Source organism: Drosophila miranda, chromosome 3 (assembly GCF_003369915.1).
Source record: "Drosophila miranda strain MSH22 chromosome 3, D.miranda_PacBio2.1, whole genome shotgun sequence".
NCBI classification, from domain to species: domain Eukaryota; kingdom Metazoa; phylum Arthropoda; class Insecta; order Diptera; family Drosophilidae; genus Drosophila; species Drosophila miranda.
Genome location: NC_046676.1, coordinates 14,972,141 through 14,993,785, shown reverse-complemented (window position 1 = coordinate 14,993,785; position 21,645 = coordinate 14,972,141). Strand labels below are relative to the sequence as shown.

General features: G+C 44.9%; 1 protein-coding gene across 4 annotated transcripts in view; it reads left to right on the top strand.

Annotated features, from left to right (window-relative positions):
* LOC108160247 (nephrin) overlaps window positions 1-16,512 on the top strand; it is a 62,253-nt gene extending 45,741 nt beyond the window's left edge. For 3 of the 4 annotated variants that reach the window (XM_017294107.2, XM_017294109.2, XM_017294108.2), the window contains 4 exons: window positions 334-488; window positions 1,528-1,639; window positions 6,665-6,849; window positions 12,992-16,512. In XM_017294107.2, the coding sequence (XP_017149596.1) occupies window positions 334-488; window positions 1,528-1,639; window positions 6,665-6,849; window positions 12,992-13,699 (1,160 nt within the window). In that variant the 3' untranslated portion in view covers window positions 13,700-16,512. Of the gene's footprint in view, window positions 1-330; window positions 489-1,527; window positions 1,640-6,664; window positions 6,850-12,991 lie in introns of all 4 variants that reach the window. The other variant, XM_033391187.1, reaches the window with a different exon arrangement.
* Window positions 16,513-21,645: the final 5,133 nt, after the last annotated feature.

Sequence of the window (21,645 nt, the reverse complement as noted above, 5' to 3'; positions counted from 1 at the left end):
CTGGAACCAACATACAATTGGCCCCAACGCCACCTCAAAACTCCATCGCCTTTCAATTGGACCTGGACTCTGGACTCTGGACCTGGACCTGGACCTGGACCCGACTCTGTCTCTGGCTCTGTCTCTGGACGGTGTTCCACCTTTGCTTTTGTTACCTCCATTGCTCCATGATGTCGTTCCCAATCATCAATTTTCGGAATGTCACTGCCAATTACACCTTTTCAATATTTGTGCACTGCCGCCGCCGTCGCCGTCGCCGCCGCCATCAACGGTTGAACTTTTTGCTTCACGTTTTTTCCTACCTTTTTTCGTTCGAATTTTTGCTGTTAGCAGTGTCGGAAACTACAAATCAACCAGGAAAAACGGCAACCATCGAGATGTACGCGCCCAGCTCGTATAATGACACCGTCACCGGCGAGACGCTGTCCAGCGTTTCGGAGAAGAGCGAGTCCTACTCGAATGAGGGCGGCAGCCAGCCGGAATATATTGTGAGTACACCACCGGAGTCCCCTCCACCGTATACATACATATATATAGACCCAGACCCAGCCCACAAAACTATTTTTTAGTTCCATTTTTTCCAAGGGGCGAGGGGGGAGGGGATGCATGAATATGCAATTTGTGAATGGAACAAAAAAAAGGGGAAAAGCAAAAAAAGAAAAAGAATTCTGTCATTTTTAGGCAGTTTCTCCATGATGCCGAAATGGATGTCCTGCTGAGAGGCAGGAGCGTGCCTTAAAAGGGGTTAAAGGAGTGCCATCTTTCGAGTTGGTTGCGCCACTGGCTTTTAAGCTATTACCAATGCTCGAGATGAAAGATTCAAGGACCAACGGCAGGAAGTGGCAGGCCAGAGAGCCAGAGAAAGAGAGACCAGCGAGCCGGAAACGGAAGCGGCATGCCTCGACGTCGTCGGCGCTAAGACGTCGTGATTAATTACGCGACGCTGATGATGATGATAATGATGAGCCCCCCGAGAGTGGACCAACTCCGTGAAGAACCAGACAACGACGCAGCTTTCGGCTGCTCCAAACAAATCGTTTCAAATTATTAAAATCATTTATTATCGCCCGTAATCTTGCAGCGGCAGGAAAACCGCAGAAACTGCCTCGAAAACCCACCGCCAAAAGCTAAAGCAAAAGAGCTTCAGACTGGAAGTCTGGCGGAAGGGGGGTCTACGATTTGGGCCCGATTTGGCGTCTGAAAAGTATGCAAACTGCGTTAACTGCGACCGCGCGTGTTATAAATCAGACAGATCCCGGCCGAATGCCATGCCCGATCCCTGAGTTTCCTCCGCCGTCGTCCTTGCTGCTGTCCCGTGTGTCGCCGCTGTCATTGCGGCTGTCAATTACGGGCCAACGACTTTCAACGCCTTTTTGCCCAGAAACTAAATGCCACAAGGCAAAATGTGTGGAGTAATTACGGGGCATTACTCAAACGGGGAATGGGAATATAATATATCTATATACCACACATACAATACATCCCTCCCTCTCTATATTTCTCTTCTCTCTCACCCTCTCTGCTCAGGATGAGGCACGCAAGAAGGCTGCATCAACGTATCTGGTGGAGGGTGCGGATATGCCACCGCCCAGATATCAAAAGGATGGCACCCTGCCAGTATTATATCCGAACAATATTGGTAAGTCAATGGATACACCGCCAGCGAAAAAAAATACGCTGTAGATAATTAACTTTTGAGCAAAACAAAGTTCGTGAGCTGTGCACATCAATGCAGAGACCTGACCCCTGACCCCTGGCCCTCCTACCATCCCCCGCTCATTCCGACCGACCACTCGTTTCGGCTTGATTTTTATGCCATGATTGCAGCGCAATCAAAGCAAATGTAAGAGAGTGAAAAAAGGGGCAGGATGAGAGCGGCGATGGCCAAATGCCCTTTGCCGAAGTATTGAAAAATAGCAGGAATCAAAGAGTCCCGTTCTTAGAACTCCTCCATATACATAGGAGACATGCACTGAGAGAAAAAAGGGCATGGTAACAAGAAACATACCCATATTTCTATTAAAAATTGGGTTTTTAAATATAAATGTATTTAAAAGTCTTTTTAATGTGGTAACTATTTTATATTCAATATATGAAATATATTTAATGGAAATTTGTGCACAAATTGAATGGCAATCGGAGCCGGGGAATTTTTCCGATGGGTGTAAAGTTTTCTAGGAACTTCTTTGCTTCTCAACTATGAGAAGCAGTAGATCTTTTTTCTTCAGTTTTAAGCCCAAGATATTCCTTTATACTCGAAGGACACATGGACTGCATTCCGAGGATCCGAAATATATATTTCTTCAGCCAAAGCGCACAACTTTTCGAAAGGGTATCCGGCTGAAACGAAAATCGCAAAAACTGAATAGGATGAAATACCAAAATACCAAAAAAATACAGATAAATAAACTGAAACCGAAACAGCACCAAGGAATCGAAGAAAGAGTTGGGCCAGAGTGTGCGGGGAGGGGATGGGGAAGGGGAAGGAGGGGTATGATGAAAATTCAATTTCAGCACAGCATCTCCATCTTAATTGTAATTGAGCAGCAAAGTTTTTGTCAGAGTCTTGATTTTCAATTGATGTATGCCTCATCTCTCTCTCTTGCTCTCTCTGAGAGTGTGTGTGTGTGTGTGTCTCGGCCACATGCCTCGCAGGCAGATGCTACCAAATCACGTTCATGTCTGCGCTAATTTAAGAAAAAAGCAACACACATCTTTCAAAGTTCGGGAATTTAAGAAAAGCACAAATGGAAATGAAAGAATAATAGCCGAAGAGCCAGCAGACAGAAACCTACCCATCGAAGAAAGATCCCCCACATTCTGCATGTAAAATCAATGGAAAAGCAGAGGGGCCAGGGGCAGGGAGCTGAGCAAAAGACGACGGAAAGTAAAGACAAAGATAGACATCTCGGCGGGTGCCACAAGAAGTAGCAAGAATTGAATGCATTTGAAATGCAAAAGCGTAGAAATAATAAAAATACATTAGCTGCAGAAAAACTTATCCCCAACGGGGGACCCCATGCCCTAAGCCGAGGGGGGATGAGTTTGGGGCGGGGTGGCGTACAAAACACAATTACCTTATGTCAACGAAATGGAAAAGAAATTTCCCTGGCCAGAGAACGGTACAACTGGAGGAGAATAAGAGAGATACTCTCCGAGCAGTCGCTAGGAAATTCCGGAAAATAGATAGCCGAAGTGCGTGCGGTACACCTCTTCTCACGAAAACTTTCTGAGGCGACACGCATAATTATGTGTATGTGTATGTATGTGTGTGCGCTCTTTCTTCTTGCAAAAGAGAAAAACATGGCAGGAGAAGAACAGAAAGAAAGGAAAACACGCCATAGGAGAAATCAGACTCACACACACACACGCACAAAAAAGGAAAGCAATATAGAACAAGGGAGAAAGTGCGAGAGCAACTTTTTTGTGTACTCGATGCACTTGATACCCTTGCAAGTTCCAATGTCTCTTTGATGGATATCTATGTACATGTGTACTTAGATGAGCTTCATCCCTGTGCTATGTATTTGACATACATATGTATGTAGCTTCTCCTCCTTGATATATACATATATGCATTGCAGATTGATCAGGTTCTTCGAAATTTCCCATAAGCGAAGGGATACATAAGTATGTACCATGTATTGGCCGATAGATGCTTAAATCTATCAAACAGTGATTCGTTTTAGTTTTTATTTACATCTGTGCATATGAATATGAATACTATGAATACATCTACATTAATACTATGAATATGCAATATTTACTAACCAAAGAACGTTACGTTTGCATTCTCTTTGAATAATTTAATTTTTTACAATGGAAAAAAATACCCAAAAGCCTGGCGAACACTTCTAACAAATATTGACTCAAATAATTGGGGTTTAGAAGATATATTTCGCAGAAAAATACAACTGATTGGTAAAATTGAGAGTCACGCGTGTTCATGGTGGCTGGAACAGGGAGTTGTAGTAGTAGTAGCCCGATTTTAATCAGATTTCTACAAATTATTACCAAAAAAAATCTATAGAAATCGAATTTTGTGTTTGTAAAATCATAATACTCTTTGCGAGGGTATAAACCACTGCAAAAACAAAACAGAATGAAAGAAAGAAGCATAAAAAGCACCAAAAAAAGAAGATAGACAGAGGGGGAGATAGAGAGAGAGAGAGGGACAAAGGGGGGGTGGAGGATAGCGAGGGAAGTGCAAAAGAATCCCCCACGTGGCACAAAAAATTAAAATGCTTGCCGGAAGCTGAATCTCAAACAAGAGAGCGCCCAAGGCTGTTGTTTCAAGCGTGCAGATTGGGGAGCGGGAAAAAGAGGGTACAGGAGTAGGAGGGGGAGGAGCAGGAGCTGCCGCTGTGGCATGCCAGGCACATAAGCTTAAGGGGGCGTGCCGGTCGGTCGGGGGCTCGGTCGGCGGCTGGCTGGGTGTAGGCGGGGAGGCAAGCGGAAATTGTTTTTGTTAGTTGGCGTCAAATATCTTTTTTTTTATCTCCCATCGTTGTTTTTGTTGGATGGGATATTTTTGTGAATATAAATTTTGGGAAGCCGCTGAGCGGCTGCCCCCGCCTTCTCCTCCTTTGCCCCAGAAACGGAGAGCAGCAAATGCATTTACACAAATAAGAATAAAAAAAAAAAAAGTGAAGAGAAGAGAAGAGAAAATGGAAAACCAAGGCAGTTGCACCGCACTTTTAATGAGATACTTTTCCACGCGCTGCCTTGTTAATGAGCAGACACGAACGTGCCGTCAGCTGTGGCAAAGAGAACGGCGGTGGGTGGTGTTGGGCGAGGCAACAAGTCAACTAAATCTGTGACTCCGTTGTGACCTTGCGCCTTCCGCCTCGCTATCTCTAAGGACTGCCTCTGTTTTTCTGGTTTTTCTGGTTTTCCCCGAATGTTATTAATATCAAATGAACGAAAAGAATGAAATGTGGGGCTATTCCTCATCGCGTCCCTGACCCTCGCAACAATTATCCAACAAAAGCTGGCATCTTGGGGGAAAAGAAAAGATCCATTGCTTTGTTTCGTATTCGTTTGTTTTGCGCTGATCGAAAAATCAATAATTCATGGCTCACACACACACGCACTCATACACATATGCAAAAGTAAGCAAGCCACAAGATGAACATGGCCCAAAAGGAGCTTACGGTCGGGTCCTCCCTTCGATTTGTCGCCGCCACCGCAGCTTCTGCTCGAACTTTGGCAAACGAAATTATTGTTGCCTACTTTTGCGGGCAGCCCGAACAACAGGAAATTCTGCTCCCTATCTACAGGAATCCATCCCTCCCCCCGTCCCCCCGTCCCCCCGTCCCCCTTTGGAAGTGGAGTGTGTCTTGTTCTATTTTGGAAAATTACAATCAAATTTGTTACGTTTGCGGGTTAAACGCCCATCCGTATGACAGCATCTCACTTGCGGTGGCAGGCAGGCAGCAGCAGCATCTCCGTGATGTGGCTACAACTCCTAGTGGAACGATGTGTTGTGCGGCAGGGCGACGTGGGAATATGTGTGTGTGTCGGAGCAATTTGTCACGCCCCAGAAAAAGGTGGCAGCAGCCGCCACAGCAGCCAGCAGTCATGGCCAGCCAGAAAGACTCCATTGACATTTGCATATTTATTGGGAAGGCTTATCAGGCAGTGGCCTACACCCATGCACCCACACTCGCAGCCCCCACTCGTATCCATTGCAATTAATGGCCTTCGCTTTCAGTTTCTTTCCAAACGTTTGCACATGAAATCGGGCAGAACCAAGCAGCAAAGTGTTGCATCTACATTGGATATGTGTACACTGCTGTGCTAAAGTACGACTACGATGGAGCATCTTGCCATTGAAAGAAATTTTTGAATTCAATGGGTAAGCCTCGCACATGACACGGCTCGTTGGTGCTGGACTCGAGACTCACAAGCGAATGCTTCGAAAGAGACGGCTCAATAGTTTCAAAAACAACATACATTGCGTGGGAATGAATTTTTCTTAGGGGTTCCTTAGTACTAAAAAAGCCTGCTCACCGCTGATCTATGTAAATCTATTAGTTTTTAAGGGAAATGAATAAAAAAGATAACATTTTGAGGCAGATCTTAATCTTAAGTTCTTATAATCCGAATTTATAATGATTATAACCTCTTAGAACCGATAATAAGTGCCGCACTTGATACATTTTCACCTCAAATTAAATTTCGATTGAGAAACCCACCCTTTTTGAGGGTGTCTTTCCTATTTCAGGGTTTAGGAACATTTTTTCACTCAGTGTAGATATTTACGAGTACGTGCCGGGGTGTACTTTTGAATGTGCAATCTTCCGGCATATCTCCTCCGAATGCCAATACATAAAATCTGTCATTGGCAGTTTTAAAAATTCGAAATTGAATTTTCGTTTTGCCTCTTGCCACCATTTGCGGTCCAGAGATAGAGAGGGTCCGTGCACCGCTTAAGGCCGCAATCAAAGCTTAAGTACTCTGCCAGCAAAAACGATGTGGGTGGGGGGAGGAAAATATGCAAAAAATAATCAACAGCCCCATTCGAAGGGGGCTTAAAATGCTCCCTCCGACAAGCGGAGTACAAAAAACTGACAGAAATGAATTTTAAAAGTTTTTTTTAAGCCCCATATTAACTGGAAATACATTCTCTATATCCCTTTACTCTGTGTTTTTCTGTTTCCAGTGAATGCCTGCACTTTGCCACATCCGAGGCACAACAATGGGAACGCCACCGCCATCCACATGAGCAGGGATGATCAGATGCTAATCAGCAAGGGCATTTATATACCGTCCCCGTCGCCAGCGCCGCCGCCAGATGGCTCCTACTATAATATGAACAGCGACAGATATCTGTCCTATCCGCCGATGGTGAGTGCCTCAGAACCTATACTCCTCCTACTCCCCCTCGATACAGGGATCAATGAACCGCCCATGGGGCGGAGTGGCACCCCAAACAGGGTGGGGCGGGTAGGAGTTGGCTAAGACCCAAGCTTAACCAAACAGCTGCTGCAGTGGCAGTGGCAGTGGCAGTGGCATCAGCAGCGGAAAGCTTAATTGCCCGCATCTGCAGCTACCTTCTTTGATCCGTGGCCATCTTCCCCCCACCACGCCCCACCCGTGGATTATTTCGCTCAATTAACCCAAGTTTTATAGAGGAAGACTTGGCATTTTGCATCCTGCCATGCGATGCCTTGCGAAGAGGGTGGGGGTGTCCATAAATACATGGTATCGATCAGGGAGTGTGCCACTGCTGTGGCATGGGGAGGCATCTGCCACACCATCTCGCTTGCTGTGGCATTTAACGCGCTTCGACTTTTATAATCCCTCGCTTCAGATTCAGCTTCTCTGCAACAGCAGCAGCAGCAGCAGCAACAGTGTAAAGACAAATGACAAACTTAAAAGCATTATAAGTAAGCTCCTCCCAGCCGGAGCTCAGCTCCAGCCCACGACGGCCAAAAAGTAAACAGCATTTCCCCAAGATAATTTAATATTGCGCATACGCAGCGTGTGGCAGTCAAAGGATAAGGCATGCCATACAGTGCCGGTCGGTACAACCGTCAGCAACCATCATCCAAAGGGACACGAACACCCACATGTTATGTCCACACATTCGATACCTTCTTTGGGTCCTGCTGTCGCATTGCAAGCCAATATAAATTCCACAGAAAATTTCACAATAAACATGAGAAAATCAATTTTAGGAATTTATGTATTGCCTTTTCCTGGCCCCAAGATTTCTACTTCGCCCGCCGCCCATTTTTCTCTCATGATGATGACTTCTGGCACTAAAGGGGTGCAAATGCGACAGCATAAGACGACACGCGATGGGGGGATGACAGTCAGCCGCTGTCCTGCGATGTCCTGGGATGTCCTGCTATGTCCTGCGTGGTCGTTTCCATTTATGTGTCGTATCAACTGTGGCACTGTCTCTGTCGCTGTCGCTGGCTCTGGCGCTCAATAATTGTATAAATTAGATGACGGAGAAGCAGAGGGGGAAAACTGCAGATGCCACATGGCAGATGGCAGCAGTGGCATGCCACATGGGACACACACATTGCACACGCTTTAACTTGGCTAATATAATAATATTTATGCTTTAGCAGTCGACCGCACTCGAATTTATGGGCCTTCTACGATTTGTTATTCAATTGTGTCCCAGTTTCAGTTTCAATTCCCATTCGGGATCCCCCTGCCCCCATCCTGTCCCAGAGCGAGAGATCGCACTATTAAATGATGTGGCCAAAAGTGTCCTTTCAGTGGTCCTTCCTTTTCGGCCAACGGACTTGGGGGACTGTATGGGGACTCTAAACCTTTTGTTTGCGGTTTTTAGTCAACGAGGGAGAAAAATTCAATTTCGGTTTAGTTTGGTCAACAATGACACTCCACTATATATATGTATATATATATATATGTGTGCCTGCGTATGTGTATTTCTCTGTGTGTGGGGCACTTCACATCGCTGGAAGGTCCTTCCGCACATAAGAAATGCTTTGTGTGGAAGCCAAATTGAATTATTTGATAAACATCATTAGAAAAATTACAAAATATACTAGAGAGGGAGAGAGAGAGTGGCAGCAGGGTGCCGAGAGGGGGGCAGCCAGCCAGCGGTTTGGCCAAAAACATTTGGCCCAATACTAAATTACTTTTCGAAGAGCAGCTGTCTTCTCTGGCTCTGTCTCTCCCAGCTTCTCTGTGTGTATCCCTGTCGTATGGCCAGTAAATGAATAAGGACAATTTATAACAGTAAATCAAATTAAATTCAATTGGAAAACTTGACAAAATACACACACCCCCCCCACACACAAAGAGCGGGAAAAACAAAAGAAAAGCCCCCCAAATGGCAATCAAACAAAAGTTTTGAGAATTGTTTTCCACACGACAAGGGGAAGGGAGGGAGGCAGCTGGGCGCCGTGCCCATCCATTGCCCGGGAGACCGCAATCGAATTATTCGTATCAATCGTATCAATTTCATCGTTTGATTGAGAGCCTCCTCCTTTCAACTGAATTTTCCATTTATGATAGCCAAATGAATGAACGAATGAATGGGTCCTAAAGCAAGTGAGTCCTTAATTAACTGTCGAAGAATGCCACTGACTACTGACTACTGACAGAGATTGAATTACCAATGAAACATTGCATATATTCCGGACTCAGCAATGTATATACATAGATATTCAAAGACTGTGTCAATCGATCAATGCAAAACTTTACAGTTCCTGGCAGCATAGTCCATTCCCATAGGCACGTTTTACACTGAGCAAAAAATGGCATAGTAAAAAGTAGCCCTATATTCGGTTTATAAATATTAACATAGTGCCATTAAATAGAATTAACTTTGATTTAAATAAACAGTCCCTTAAATATGGTCCATCTTTGAAGTGAGGTCAAGACCCCACAGATCACTTGGGCCTGCTGTAGGTCCCTTGTGGTGCCACTCCTTTCCTCTGCCTGTCCCGTGGGAAGCAACTTATTGCGGTTTAGGGGCCGTCCCCACCGATGGCTTGCATGACACAATCCCTGGTTTGGTTTCGGATAGGTCCGAAATATCTGTGTTCCATCCAAAGGCATCGCTACTTTCTAAGCATAAAACCATCTAAAAATGAAACACTTTACAAAATAATTAATAAATAATAAAGTACATATTTTTTTGGAAATTTATTTAATTAATATGCACAAAATAATTAATTTTAATACGAAATATATTTTTTTTAAATGTGTATTACTTCGATAAAATATTTTCCCTCTCGTTTCAAAATTAAATGGCATAAATATTCTATTCTGGGCGTTTACATTTTCCATCTTCCGTCTTAGTTTCCATTTGAATCCCACAATCGGACAGCAACAGGGCGTGAGAGGTCACACAAATTGGCCCCCGAAACTAAATGCAATTTAAAACAAGTTGTGGTCACACCCCCCCGTATTTCAGGGCACCCCCTGGACATCCATCCAGTTGTTGGGAGGAGTATTGTGTTTCAAACCGTCTTGTAACTATTTAAGCGGCAATTTGTATTTTATTGCCAACTTTGGACTCTGACTCCGACTCAGGCGTCTCCTCCATCTGCAGCTTTTCACTTCCATATCATTCCGAAAATTCTCGGCTTTCATTTAGCTGGCCTTCATCGTTGATAAGTTAAATGCTGGCTCCAGACGTGGATGTAAATGTGGATGTGGACTTCATCTGGTGGCAGTACGTAGTACGTGCATTCACATGTGGAGGAGCACACAGCCGCTGTCGGGGTGCGGGGAGTACGAGCAGCAAGGATGAGCAGCACGGGTCAGCACCCTGAAGGGTCTGTGTCCGGGTCTGGGCTCTGTCCCTGACTTTCGTTGGACAACTTAACTACGGTTCACTTTGTTAAGTTGAGTTTTGCACAGTTTTAAATTCAATTAGTTGTTGCGTGCCACTCCCCCACCCGTCCCTGCCAGACAGTACCCATTGTCTGAAATTCTGTGACTGTGGAATCTGGGAAATGTCAGCTACAGCAGCAGCACTAGCAGCAGCAGTTTCCAACCAACCATCCGACATTCGTCAGATACTTTACGCATTCGAGATACAACATTTTTGGGTTTTTTTTTTTGTTCTGTTTTAAAATTCATGGAAGAGCGAGTAAGTGGCACAGCAGCTGATGCGACGATTAAATAAATAAGGGGATCCCACATCCACTTCCCTGCCAGGGCTCTCTGTACCATAATTTAATTTCCACCCAACGCCCCACACCCGCTCCGCATTTGTAACTGTAGCTAGAGCTGGAGCTGGAGCTGGAGCTGTATCTGTGGATATTCTTCATAGAGTTTGGCGCCGCTCGAGTTTAGGGGCTTAATGCGGAAAGTTTTGCGCTCTTTTTATGTGGCGCTTGTGCTCGAGAGTGTGTCGAGTGCCCCCGATGCCAATTGGTTATTCTATTTACACAAAATGAACTTCTCGCCAGAGCCCACAATAGCAACAGCAATAATGAGGCACGGACACGGACACAAACCACCCCGGAGCCTGGCAGCCGCCCTACAAACATGGAGAATTAGCTAACGCGGCATACAAAAGCCTTTAAGTGGCCAAAAGTTTCGGCCAAAACCCCTTTACAGTGGCAGGGTCCCTGTCCCCAAACTACCCACAGGACATAAGAAAACCCATCCTCCCAACTCCAGCCTCGGCTCCAAGTTTTCGTTAAAGACAATTTAACTTTGCAAACTGATACAAAATGTCCGCCCGTAGGTCCCTCCAGCTCTGCGCCATGTTAATCAGTGCTGAATGTGGCTCTAATGTGTTGTTCAGAGCGCAGCACCGCGGTACCGCTGCTCCTCCCTCCAGGATAATCCTTGTCCTGGCGGATGGTGGCTGGTGGCTGGCGGCTGGCGGCTAGCGGCATCCGTTCTTCAATAGATACTACAATTGGAGGTGCCACGCAAGGGTGTTCGATTCACTTTGCTCTTGTTAATATTCCAATTAGGTGCACAAGTTGAGAGAGTTTTGCAACTGGAAACTTGAAAACTGCTACGTGGCCTCGCGTGGGGGAAAACTTCTTGCACTGCTGCTCGTCGGTCAGGGGCCTGGAGGAAGGTGCTGCTGCCAACATGACAAAGTGTCATGTCAATTGAACTAGAAATCCACTCGTAGACAGTTCATTTCTATCTTTTTCATGCTTCTGCTCCCGTCCCGCCCACAGCCACGCAGGCAAGCCAACAAGCAGCAGCAATGAAATACTAGTCTCCTAGTTTTTCCTCGGAAAAGTTTGCAGGAAGTTATGCTTTCCACAATTCTTTGTGTTGGGCTGAAAAGCTGTCATAATTATGGCATCGTTAGAGTCAATCTTTGCCTGAATTCACGGACTTTTGAATCATACAAAAGCAAACAAAATAGCACGGGGCAGACACTAGTCAAAGGATGGATACTCTAACGATAGAGTCTGATCGAGTCTGAAAAGAAAAAAAGGAATTGTGTGCCCCCATAGCTCGCGCACAAAAAGACACGATAGCGAGTTAGTGAGACAGAGAACAAAAAGGAACTATATTTATATACACATTACAGACATAGCTGGACTGACTCCAGTCCGATCACTCGCTGCTCTCCTCATTTTCTGGTGCTCTCCCGGCACTCTTAGTGCTCTCGCAGCTTGTGCTCTCAGCAAGAGGCTTCCACAGCACTCAAAGGTTGAAGCAAAAAAAAAAAACAAATACAAGGTGGTCCACCCTCGTAATAAACTCTCATTTATGGTCTAATTTTTCTCAGCTCAACAGAATACTTTGTTCTTTCTCTCATTAAACACCTAAAAGCGCTCTTAGTAAAACTGAGCGTAAAATAAGACCCGAAGGAGTGCTGGCGGACCACCGCTTATCTCTACTCGATCTTTGAATTAAAAGCACAAACAAATTTTACCTTGTTTTCTTGCAAAAGAAAACTTGAACAGATCTTTATGATACCTTCAATAACAAATTCATTTTGATGCAATAACGAAAAATCAATTAAAACCAGAAGCTCTCGTCTCTCTTTTTCCATAGCCGCTTTGATTCAATGTGGGAAGAGCATTTGGGTTCTATTTATGATAGAAATTGAAAGCATCTGAATAAAATTATAATAATTGCGAAAAGTCTGATATTATTTATTCAAATTGATTAATTTATGGCAGGCATTAACAGATTAAAATACACAAATATTCATATGGGAATGTTAGTGCATAAGTGGTTTTATTTTCAACATATGTACATATTTTTCGCTTTAGGGAATATGTTTTGTTACTTATTTCGATACACTCCGAGTATTGCAACGTATTTGAGCTCCTACTTAGGCGGAGCTTGTTTGCGCTTTTCATTGTTTCATATCTCGGGCGACAGTTTAATGGGAAAACTTTTGCCCTCTCACTCTATATCTTTCTCCACTCTTTTCGCAAGCCGTTAAGCCAACAAGGAGAGAGAGAAAGAGAGAGCTTTGCGACCTAAGCCTAAGTCCCCCCCTTTGTGCCCACGCCCCCACTTAATGCATCCTAGCTAAAGCTCTGCTTTGTTGATTTTTTTGTAGGAATATCCAGCAGCCCTGGACTTCAGCGCCGCCCCACCGATGTCCATGGCCCATTTGCAGCCCATTACAGTGACGTCACAGGCGGCGGCGCTCCTGGCCAGCAATGGCGGAGCGACGCTCATCGGTAACGGAGCGGCCGGAGGATCGGGCACACTGAGACGGGGCATACTGCGCGGTGTACCACAGCCGGATGTCACCCACCACACGACGGCGGTCAGCGGCAGTCCCATGCAGATGCTGCACGACCTGCATCCTGTCAATCTGAGCGCCACCACCCTCACCACGAGCACCATGCTCAACGGCAGCATGACGACGGCTGCGGCCACGAGCACACTGCCCCGCCAGCCCCACGGCATCCTCAAGGATCCGAACCGCAGCAAGCAGCAGCAGCATCAGCAGCAGCAGCAGCAGCTCCAGCAGCAGCACCATCTGCAGCAGCAACATCAACAGCATCAGCATCAGCAGCTTCTGAACGCCAGCCTAGTGGGCGTGGGTGTGCCCGTGTCCGCGCCCATGGGCAGCCTGCAGATACTCAATCTGCCAGCGCAGGGCGGTGGAATGGGCAGCAACCTGCTGATGACCACCAGCGCCACCTACGACCCCACGGGAGTGGCCATGAGCAGCTTCAACGGGGGAGCCGCCGTCTCTGCTGCCTCCGCCAGTGGCATCCCAGTGGCCTACACGGATGCGGACGGGCATCTCGTATAGCTGTAGGCTGAGGCTGGTGTCACAATCGCCACCAGCAGGAGCGGCAGCGGCAGCGGCAGTCCCCCTGAGTCCCGGTACTAGTGCCCCAAGCGAGGAACGGGAGCACGGGCACACAGCTTTGAAGTTAACCTATCGTCAACCTACCTAACATATACAGAATATATATCTAAGCGATGTAGTTTAGGAGCTTTCTCTTCGGGTGAAGTCCAGTGTCTCCGCGTAGTCCCTGGCTCCAGGCAGCGGTTGTCCATCCCTGTCCATTCTAGAAGCCAGGACAGCTCTAACGTTCCTTCCATTACCTTATTCAAATCAGCCAACGAATTAGTTTATGTAAATTTTATCCAAATTTTTGTTACTCTCTTTTTTCGTTAAAGCCCCAGCAGCCCAGACCAGCCCCAACACCCCGCCCACTCAATGGTTGGGTGTTTATTTAGATAAGGAAAGCGGCGGCAGCATGGGTGGGGGTGGCATTTGGGAGTGAGCATAATTTTGCAGAGAGTTTTACTAATTAGCCGGCAGCAGGAATAACAAAAACGCTCAACAGAGAGGCGCAAAGGCAGTGGCAGTGGTAGTGGCAGCGCCAAAGGGGCAGGAGGGAAGTGAAAATAATTTGAAATTTTCTTTAGTGGAACGCGAAACGGTCCAAAGCCGTTTGACAGCTCCCTGGGGCGTGCTCGGGGCTCAAGTCGACTGGGCACGTGATTGCCCTGGACGAACGGCAAACAGCAGAAGCAGCATCGGCATCGGCACCGGTGCCGGCCATGGTCGCCAAAAGTTGAAGGTTGACAGCCGCTAGCTGGGCTGCTCCCCAGCTCCTGAAAAATATTGACAGGCCCCCTCTATTGTGGCAGGACTCTTGACTAGACGGACACCCTGGAGAAACAGGATTCACAGAGTTATGTAGAACAGGAATGTTGTTTGTAGTAAAAGTTTCTGGTTCAAAATCCTAGACAACAAGGCGGCTTCACTCTATCCATCTTCTGAAATATAAAGAAAAATAAAGATTAAATATCTTTCTCTATATTTGGATATTCCATTGTTATCAGTTCATATATAAAAGGTAAAAGGTATATTCCCCTTTTATCCAATTGCCGTTGAAGAAATGTTGAAGAAGGTTGTAGGAGTGTAGGAGCCTTGAAATTCATTATTCAGACTCTTCTGTAAACACATTCATGGCAAAAGATACTTATATCCCAGATACCCAGATGGAAAGGCTCCTCTGCCACGCCCTCAGTCGCACACAGAAGCATTCTCTGGGTCTATCCTTCAGAAGGCATTCATCGAGTACTAGTCGGAGTGGAGTGGAGTGGCTTTTGCCGCACATAAACAGTTTTCATTTGCCACTCGTCGCAGTTCAGCGAGCGTGACATGGGGAGAATCCTTGGATGTGGATGTGGGAGTGGAAGTGGGAAGTGGAATTGGGAATGGGAATGGGGAAGGGGAAACTAGAATTAGAACTGAGAATCGGAATCGGAATGGGAATGGGAATGTGCACAACGACGCCCATTAGCTGTGGCATTGAAGACAATCTGAGAATTTCTAGGACCCGTTTGAAGCCTTGTTGAGGCGAAAGCATAAAACACACGCTCTCTGCTCTTCCTTCTTGAATGCCAGTTGCTTCGACTTTGACTTTGACTTTGGCTTTGGCTTTGTAGCTCTCGAGATCTCCAAGCATCGTGGATAATTGCTTCAGCTCCAGCTCCAGTTTCAATTCCAACTCCTTGAAACATAGAGACAGAGCGAGCCAGTGTGTGTGGATTTTAATATTCATTTAGTTGTAATTGCTGGAGCGGGATCTCAATGCAGCTCCTCCCACTTCTGCGGTGGATTATCACAAATGAATAACTGCTCTCTGCTCTGATTTGGGGGAATTTCAAGATGGTGGGCCAGAAGAGAAGAAGGAGACCCAAGGAAAACTCGCTTGAGTGTGTAATTAAAAGTGAAATTATCTTTGAAATTAACGCATAGACAAAGGGAAAAGAAAACCCCCACAAAGACAAAGGGGGAATCTTCCAAAAGTTGCTGAAAAAGGAAAGAAAAAGAGACCCAGAAAAAGAAATGAAGAAAAATGTGCGAAATGCTGAAAATGGAATTAAGAATTAAAATGAAGCCGCTATTGTATGCGTGTCTCTGTGTGCGTGTGTGTGTATCTGTGTATCTGTGTATCCAACACGCCCACACATTTTACGAATCTTCATTTCTGGTGGGGATTTCCGCTATTGAATAATTGTGATTGCAGTTGCCACAGATAAAAGTTAAATGAGCAGGAAAATTCGGGGAATTATAATGGTGGGTGGTGGGAGGTCATTACCTGTTGTTGAGGTCAGGAATTCAATTTTTGAGCACAAGTAAAAATGAATATGGAACCATATGCTGCCGCCAACCAGAGACAGAGACAGTGCCAGATCCAGGGGCTTGGGAGGACTTGGGACATCGCCACTCTCTCTACAACTTATAGATACGTGTATTGTATAGCTTATTACCCATCTCTTAGTGCGGCCAAAATTGCATTAACAATTAGCATTTACTCGCAACTCGTGTACGTGTGTGTGAATCGTTTAGGATTTAGATACATATATCTAAGTAGCTAAGAACCGCAGAAGAAACCGAATTCAATGTCAGAACTACTCTCATCCAATCAGCAAGCCAAAAAAAACGACAACAAAAAAGAAAAAAATAACAAATTTTTCCAATTGTAACATACTACGAGCGATTAACGATTAAATATAAACGATTAACGATTAACAATAAACGATTAACGATAAAGAAAGGATAAATGCAGGTATATCAATACACACACACACACACACACACACACACACACACACACACACACACAAATAACCGATTTCAAAGATGTAAAACGTAGATTAGAATCTCGACTCGAAACTCTCAAGAATGTATCTCTTAGAAACCCGCTCTCAACCCGAACCTAATGTTTTGGTGCTTGACAGGCAATATATGTACTTTAGGACGTACGACAGAACACACTATATAATATATATTTAGATATATAGCTATAACTAATACCGCAGTTCCACTAGCAGCACTTCCCGAATCGTGGCATTCGAAATAAATGTGTCCGTTCGCTTATGGGAAACTTGTGCAGCGAATGTTGTGCCCGTGTGCCCTAGTGGAACAGGTCGAATAACGCGCTGTTTTTTTTTTTAGGGATAACTCAATGCAATTACTGAATGGAAAGTATCTGGTAAAAGTAAATATATCTTTATCTATTTGCATTCTTGCCGCCCGGGGCGCCCGAATCTTGTATGTCTTCCCCCGCCAGCTTCTGAAGGAGAGTAACTCTGACGATTGTGTTTCTGTGTTTGTCATTGATTTCGATCTGAATACGTATTTATATTTATAGTACCTATGTATAGTTTAGGGCTTACTTTTAACGAAATAAGACTTATTGTAGATAATTATTATGTTTAAAACAATTAACGAAAATCAAGTTGTTCGATTTGTACGTTTTTGCCAAAGAGATATATTTGTTAAACAAAGAAAAAACAACGATGTGCTGCTTGTTTGCTGATTGTTTCACTCTCTTTCTCACTCACTCTTTAAATAATTAAATCAATTTTCAATTGTTGTACGCGTACGATTAAGCCCATCTATTCTATCCCCAATCTATCGTTTGATATACAACAGAGTAACAGAGTAAACGGAGAGTTAAATTCGAACAGAAGACACACAAGACTTGAAATACCAGAATCTAGATTAAAGATGGATGATTAATGATTAATGCTAAATGTTAATTCGAACTTAAACTTAAATAGTTACAGGTGAATAAAAATGAATGAGTAATGTTTAATTCTAAATGTTAATTCGAACTTAAACCTAAAGAGTAACAGGTGAATGTGAAACTAGTGGTTTTTTTTTTCTTAGTCTGTATTTGTGCATGTATGTATGTATGTATGTCTAAGCTCTGAGATTAAATATAGCCGCCAGGGGGCAAAACAATAATTAAAAAAAGCGTAAGATCCATAAGAAATGACACACAAAATGCATAGTTTGTAGACGCAATCGCCATCTCTGATAAATTGTATAAAAAAGTAAAAGAAAAAGAAAAACACTCTCGTAAGGGAAAATACCGACAAAAATATGGAATGTAATGCATATGAAACCTATTGCATTTTTAAAACAAGATCTGTTAATAAATGAATAATATAAAAAACGAAAAACGAACAATGAATACCAAAAATAATCCAAAATGCATTTCCTTTTGTTGTCTCCAGAAGGAGATACCTACTCCCGACTGCGTGGGACAAAAGACAGAGCCGATTACGGTTCACAAACGACAATTTAATGGCAAAACTTTCCATTGACAGGCAGGACTTCGTCTCCAATAACGGCAGAGCAGAGCCACACCACTATCCGTCTTGCTATCCGGTGTGGCAGAAACAAAAAGAAAAAATTGAATTCCTTGTAAAACTTACGAGCTGGCATTAATTTTAACAGCATCTCAGCCGGTGGCAGGACGCCGTCCGTCGTCCGCCGTCCGTCGTTCGCCTCCTTCAAATTACGTATACGGCCCATTGAGCGGACATGTGGGTGCGTGGTGCGTGAAGGAAAGACCACCGGGAGGGGATGGGTGGGCCATTATTCTCTCCTGACTGACTTTATGACGCTCATTCGATGGGCTGCACAAATAGCAGCTCGTTTTTCATTTAAATGGAAGTTAATTAGTTCCGCCAAACAAAAAAAAACAATAGAATGAAGCCCGAATAAAGGGAAAATAAAATGTACCTCTGCCGAAACAGGGCGTGGTCAAAAGTATTCTTTGGCTGAACTTGATTGATTTATTCCCTTTCGACATCCACTTGCCAGACTTCCTGTTCTGCTTGGGACTTCCACGAAAACTTTGGCTTTCATTGCCACCTCCACTTCAGTTTCCACTTCCACTACAGTTGTTGCCTACAGTTGTTGCCGCAAATTGATTCAAAAAACAAGGGGCAAACAAGCGAAGCCTGCCCGTGATGGGCCTTCAATTAATAGGTGGGATGGTCGGCGAACCGACCTTGCAAGTAAGTACGAATAAAACCTGCAGGACACAAAACTTCTGGCAGCTCACAAGGCAGCTGCCGTGTGGCATACACAAATACTCCTCAAACTAGAGACAGCACGAATAAGTTTTTTTATTGGAAAAGGAGTTTCAGACACTTTGCAGCCATTAAAGTGTTGTCTGCCGTGAGGCTATAAAAGATTTCGTAAAGCTAACCGCTGTGAAACCGGAAAAACTGCTTGCTATGAAACCCATAACATGATCTGAAATGAGCCCTGTAAAGCTATATACTATGAAGCTTTTAAAGCTGTTTAACACGAAACATTTAATGCTGTCTGAATTGAACCTTTTAGGCTGATTGCTATGAAACTCCCAAAGTTGTTTGCTATGTGACCCATAGAGCTGTTTGCTATGAGACACCTAAAGCTGTGTGCTATGAAACTATAGAAGCTGCTTGCTTTTATTATTATTATATTTTATATTCAGAAAACTATTATTTTTTTACCATATTATAAAATTTGAAAATATGGCTGACTTCAATTTGTATCATATTATTGCTGGAAAAATATTCATTTATTTATACGTTCCGCTGTGGCGGACAAGAAATAAGGATAACCACTTTGCCACTTTGCGTTTCAAGAGTATTCGAACTTCGACCAATGATAGTCCATTCAATTTGTTCGACATTCTTTTATAGCTTTCTTTATGAATGCAGGTGACACAAGTACCCCCCTCCGGGCCGTACCTGAGAGAGACGAGACTGTTCTTTCCAGATGGCAGCGATGGCCGTCAAAAGGAACAAACCTCAATGGCGACAGCGTGGAAATGCACGTCACAAGTACTCGAACAGTTCATCTGGCCGAGTAAATGGAAAAGTTTTGTTTGCTAAACTTTTGGGGCAGCACGACAGCGGATGGAGAGGAAGGTGCAAGTCTGAAGTCCACAGTCCAGAGTCCGCAGAGTCACTAAGGAAACAATGACGACCGAAAAACTTTTTGTCGGTGGCATAATCATTGTCATGGCCATTGACGCAAGGATTTGCAAATTATCAGGGAAACAACTTGGACCCGGGACCCATGTGCGACGACATGGCAACCACGTGGGCCAATAGCTGCCGTGGGAGAACAACTGTGAAATTCCATCATTTAATTTAATATTCGGCTGGGTCAGAGGGCAGGGAAACCGGAGAGAAGGTGGCCCCAGTGTCTGGACCGCAGCAATGGGCCGGAGGCTGGGGTGGCGGCTGGGGCTGGGGCTGGCATAGAAAGCAATTACGCCTTTGGTGGAATAGCCAGCTGACAATCAAAGAAGCCGCACCCATAAACAGCCCGGAGAGCTGAGGTCGAAGCCGCAGGCATTACGGATTCCGCTCCATAGGAACCGCAAATGGCAGCTGGGGGAGTGCCCGTGCCCCATCGCTCTCCCCGTCCATCGTAATGAATTGTGGCGAACCCGAAAACCCATAATGCCAAAACACACTTAGAGAGATACACAGAGAGACACAGTGGGAAATGATGGGAGGCAGTTTGCATACGAGTACGGGTACGAGTGCGAGTACGAGTATATCTTCCCCTTTCCGGTTGCCTGCACAATTCTTTGGATCCTTTCTTGCAAGGATCACGCATGCAGTTGCATCAACATCCTTTTTGTTGCGGCTTCAATGCACTAGAAAGCTCCGATTTCTGCTCATCCGTATTGTTTTTCATAAAACCCATTTGGGAGGGCGTGCCAGTTTTATCTTTGAACAGCAGAAACAGCAGAAAGAGCAGAAACAGTAGCAGGATGGAGCCTTACACTTGGCTAATTTGGGGCCTAGCCCCCATCTGGCTGTGCCTCTGCCCTGCTAGTGGCTCAAGTGCATGCCTTGGAAGGAATTGCAATGAAATGCGCAATAATTCAAATTACGCATCCGCCGCATGGTACAGATAGCAAGAGCTCTAACCAAAACCCTTTTCCAGGCCCCCACCTACTACTATAAATAGAAATAAGCAAGAATGCAAGAACTAGCCGATATACCGACTGTGAGATGCCACCTAAGCTGCTTGGGATCTATCTTCCCAATCGTCTGTCAAACCGAATGTTGCTTTGATACCCCGTGGACGAAAGTCTAAAATTGTTCCGCCTGAACGCATCGCCGTCAAGGCAAAAAGAGACTCGTAGAACGAATGAGTTTGGCCACAAAAATATGATTTCATTCATTAAAAGCTGACAAGTTCAAGTTGAATGAGTGTATACGATAGATGCACGAATATAGTCGACATATGATTTGTTTTTAGCACACCTATTACAGCATCATCATCATCAACGACTCGGCGTCTTGGCAGGCCGTCGTTTAGCAGCGAGGAAGCGGTGGCCCACACAGAGGAGACGCCAAAGACAGCGATGCGCTGACAATTATACAAGAAAACCGAAAAACCTTTTAAAAATGTGTTTTTATTTTGTTTTCTCGGTGGGGTGCGGGAGGGCACTCGTCTTCGGCATTTCCTCGAGCCTCCAACAGCTGATTCCTAGCCCCAAAGCATCAAAATACCGGAGAGCAATTGGAGCGAAATAAAGAGTGTACGTGCGAGTGTGGTGTGTGTGAGTGTGTGCAGCAGCAAACAAGCAACAAGCGATGAGGCGAACAAAAATCACGGCCAAAACGGCAAAGCCGGCGAGAGAGTGCTTCGGGCGAATCTCTCGCACAGTGGGGCAAAACATAGAAGTGCCCGTTATCAATCGATCTAGGACAGAGCAGGGCATATACGCTTTTTGTCTATAGATAGTAGGGTTTTTAAAATAATACACGTATTTTCATATGCCATTCTCCACAAATTTCACATGGAAATTACAGCATCCCATTTATGATTAATTGAAATTCACATACTCAGCCCACTGTTTCGCTCTGCCTCCCGACTGCGGAGGCTGGCTCCGTGTTGCGTGCCGCAGTCCGTTCGTTCGT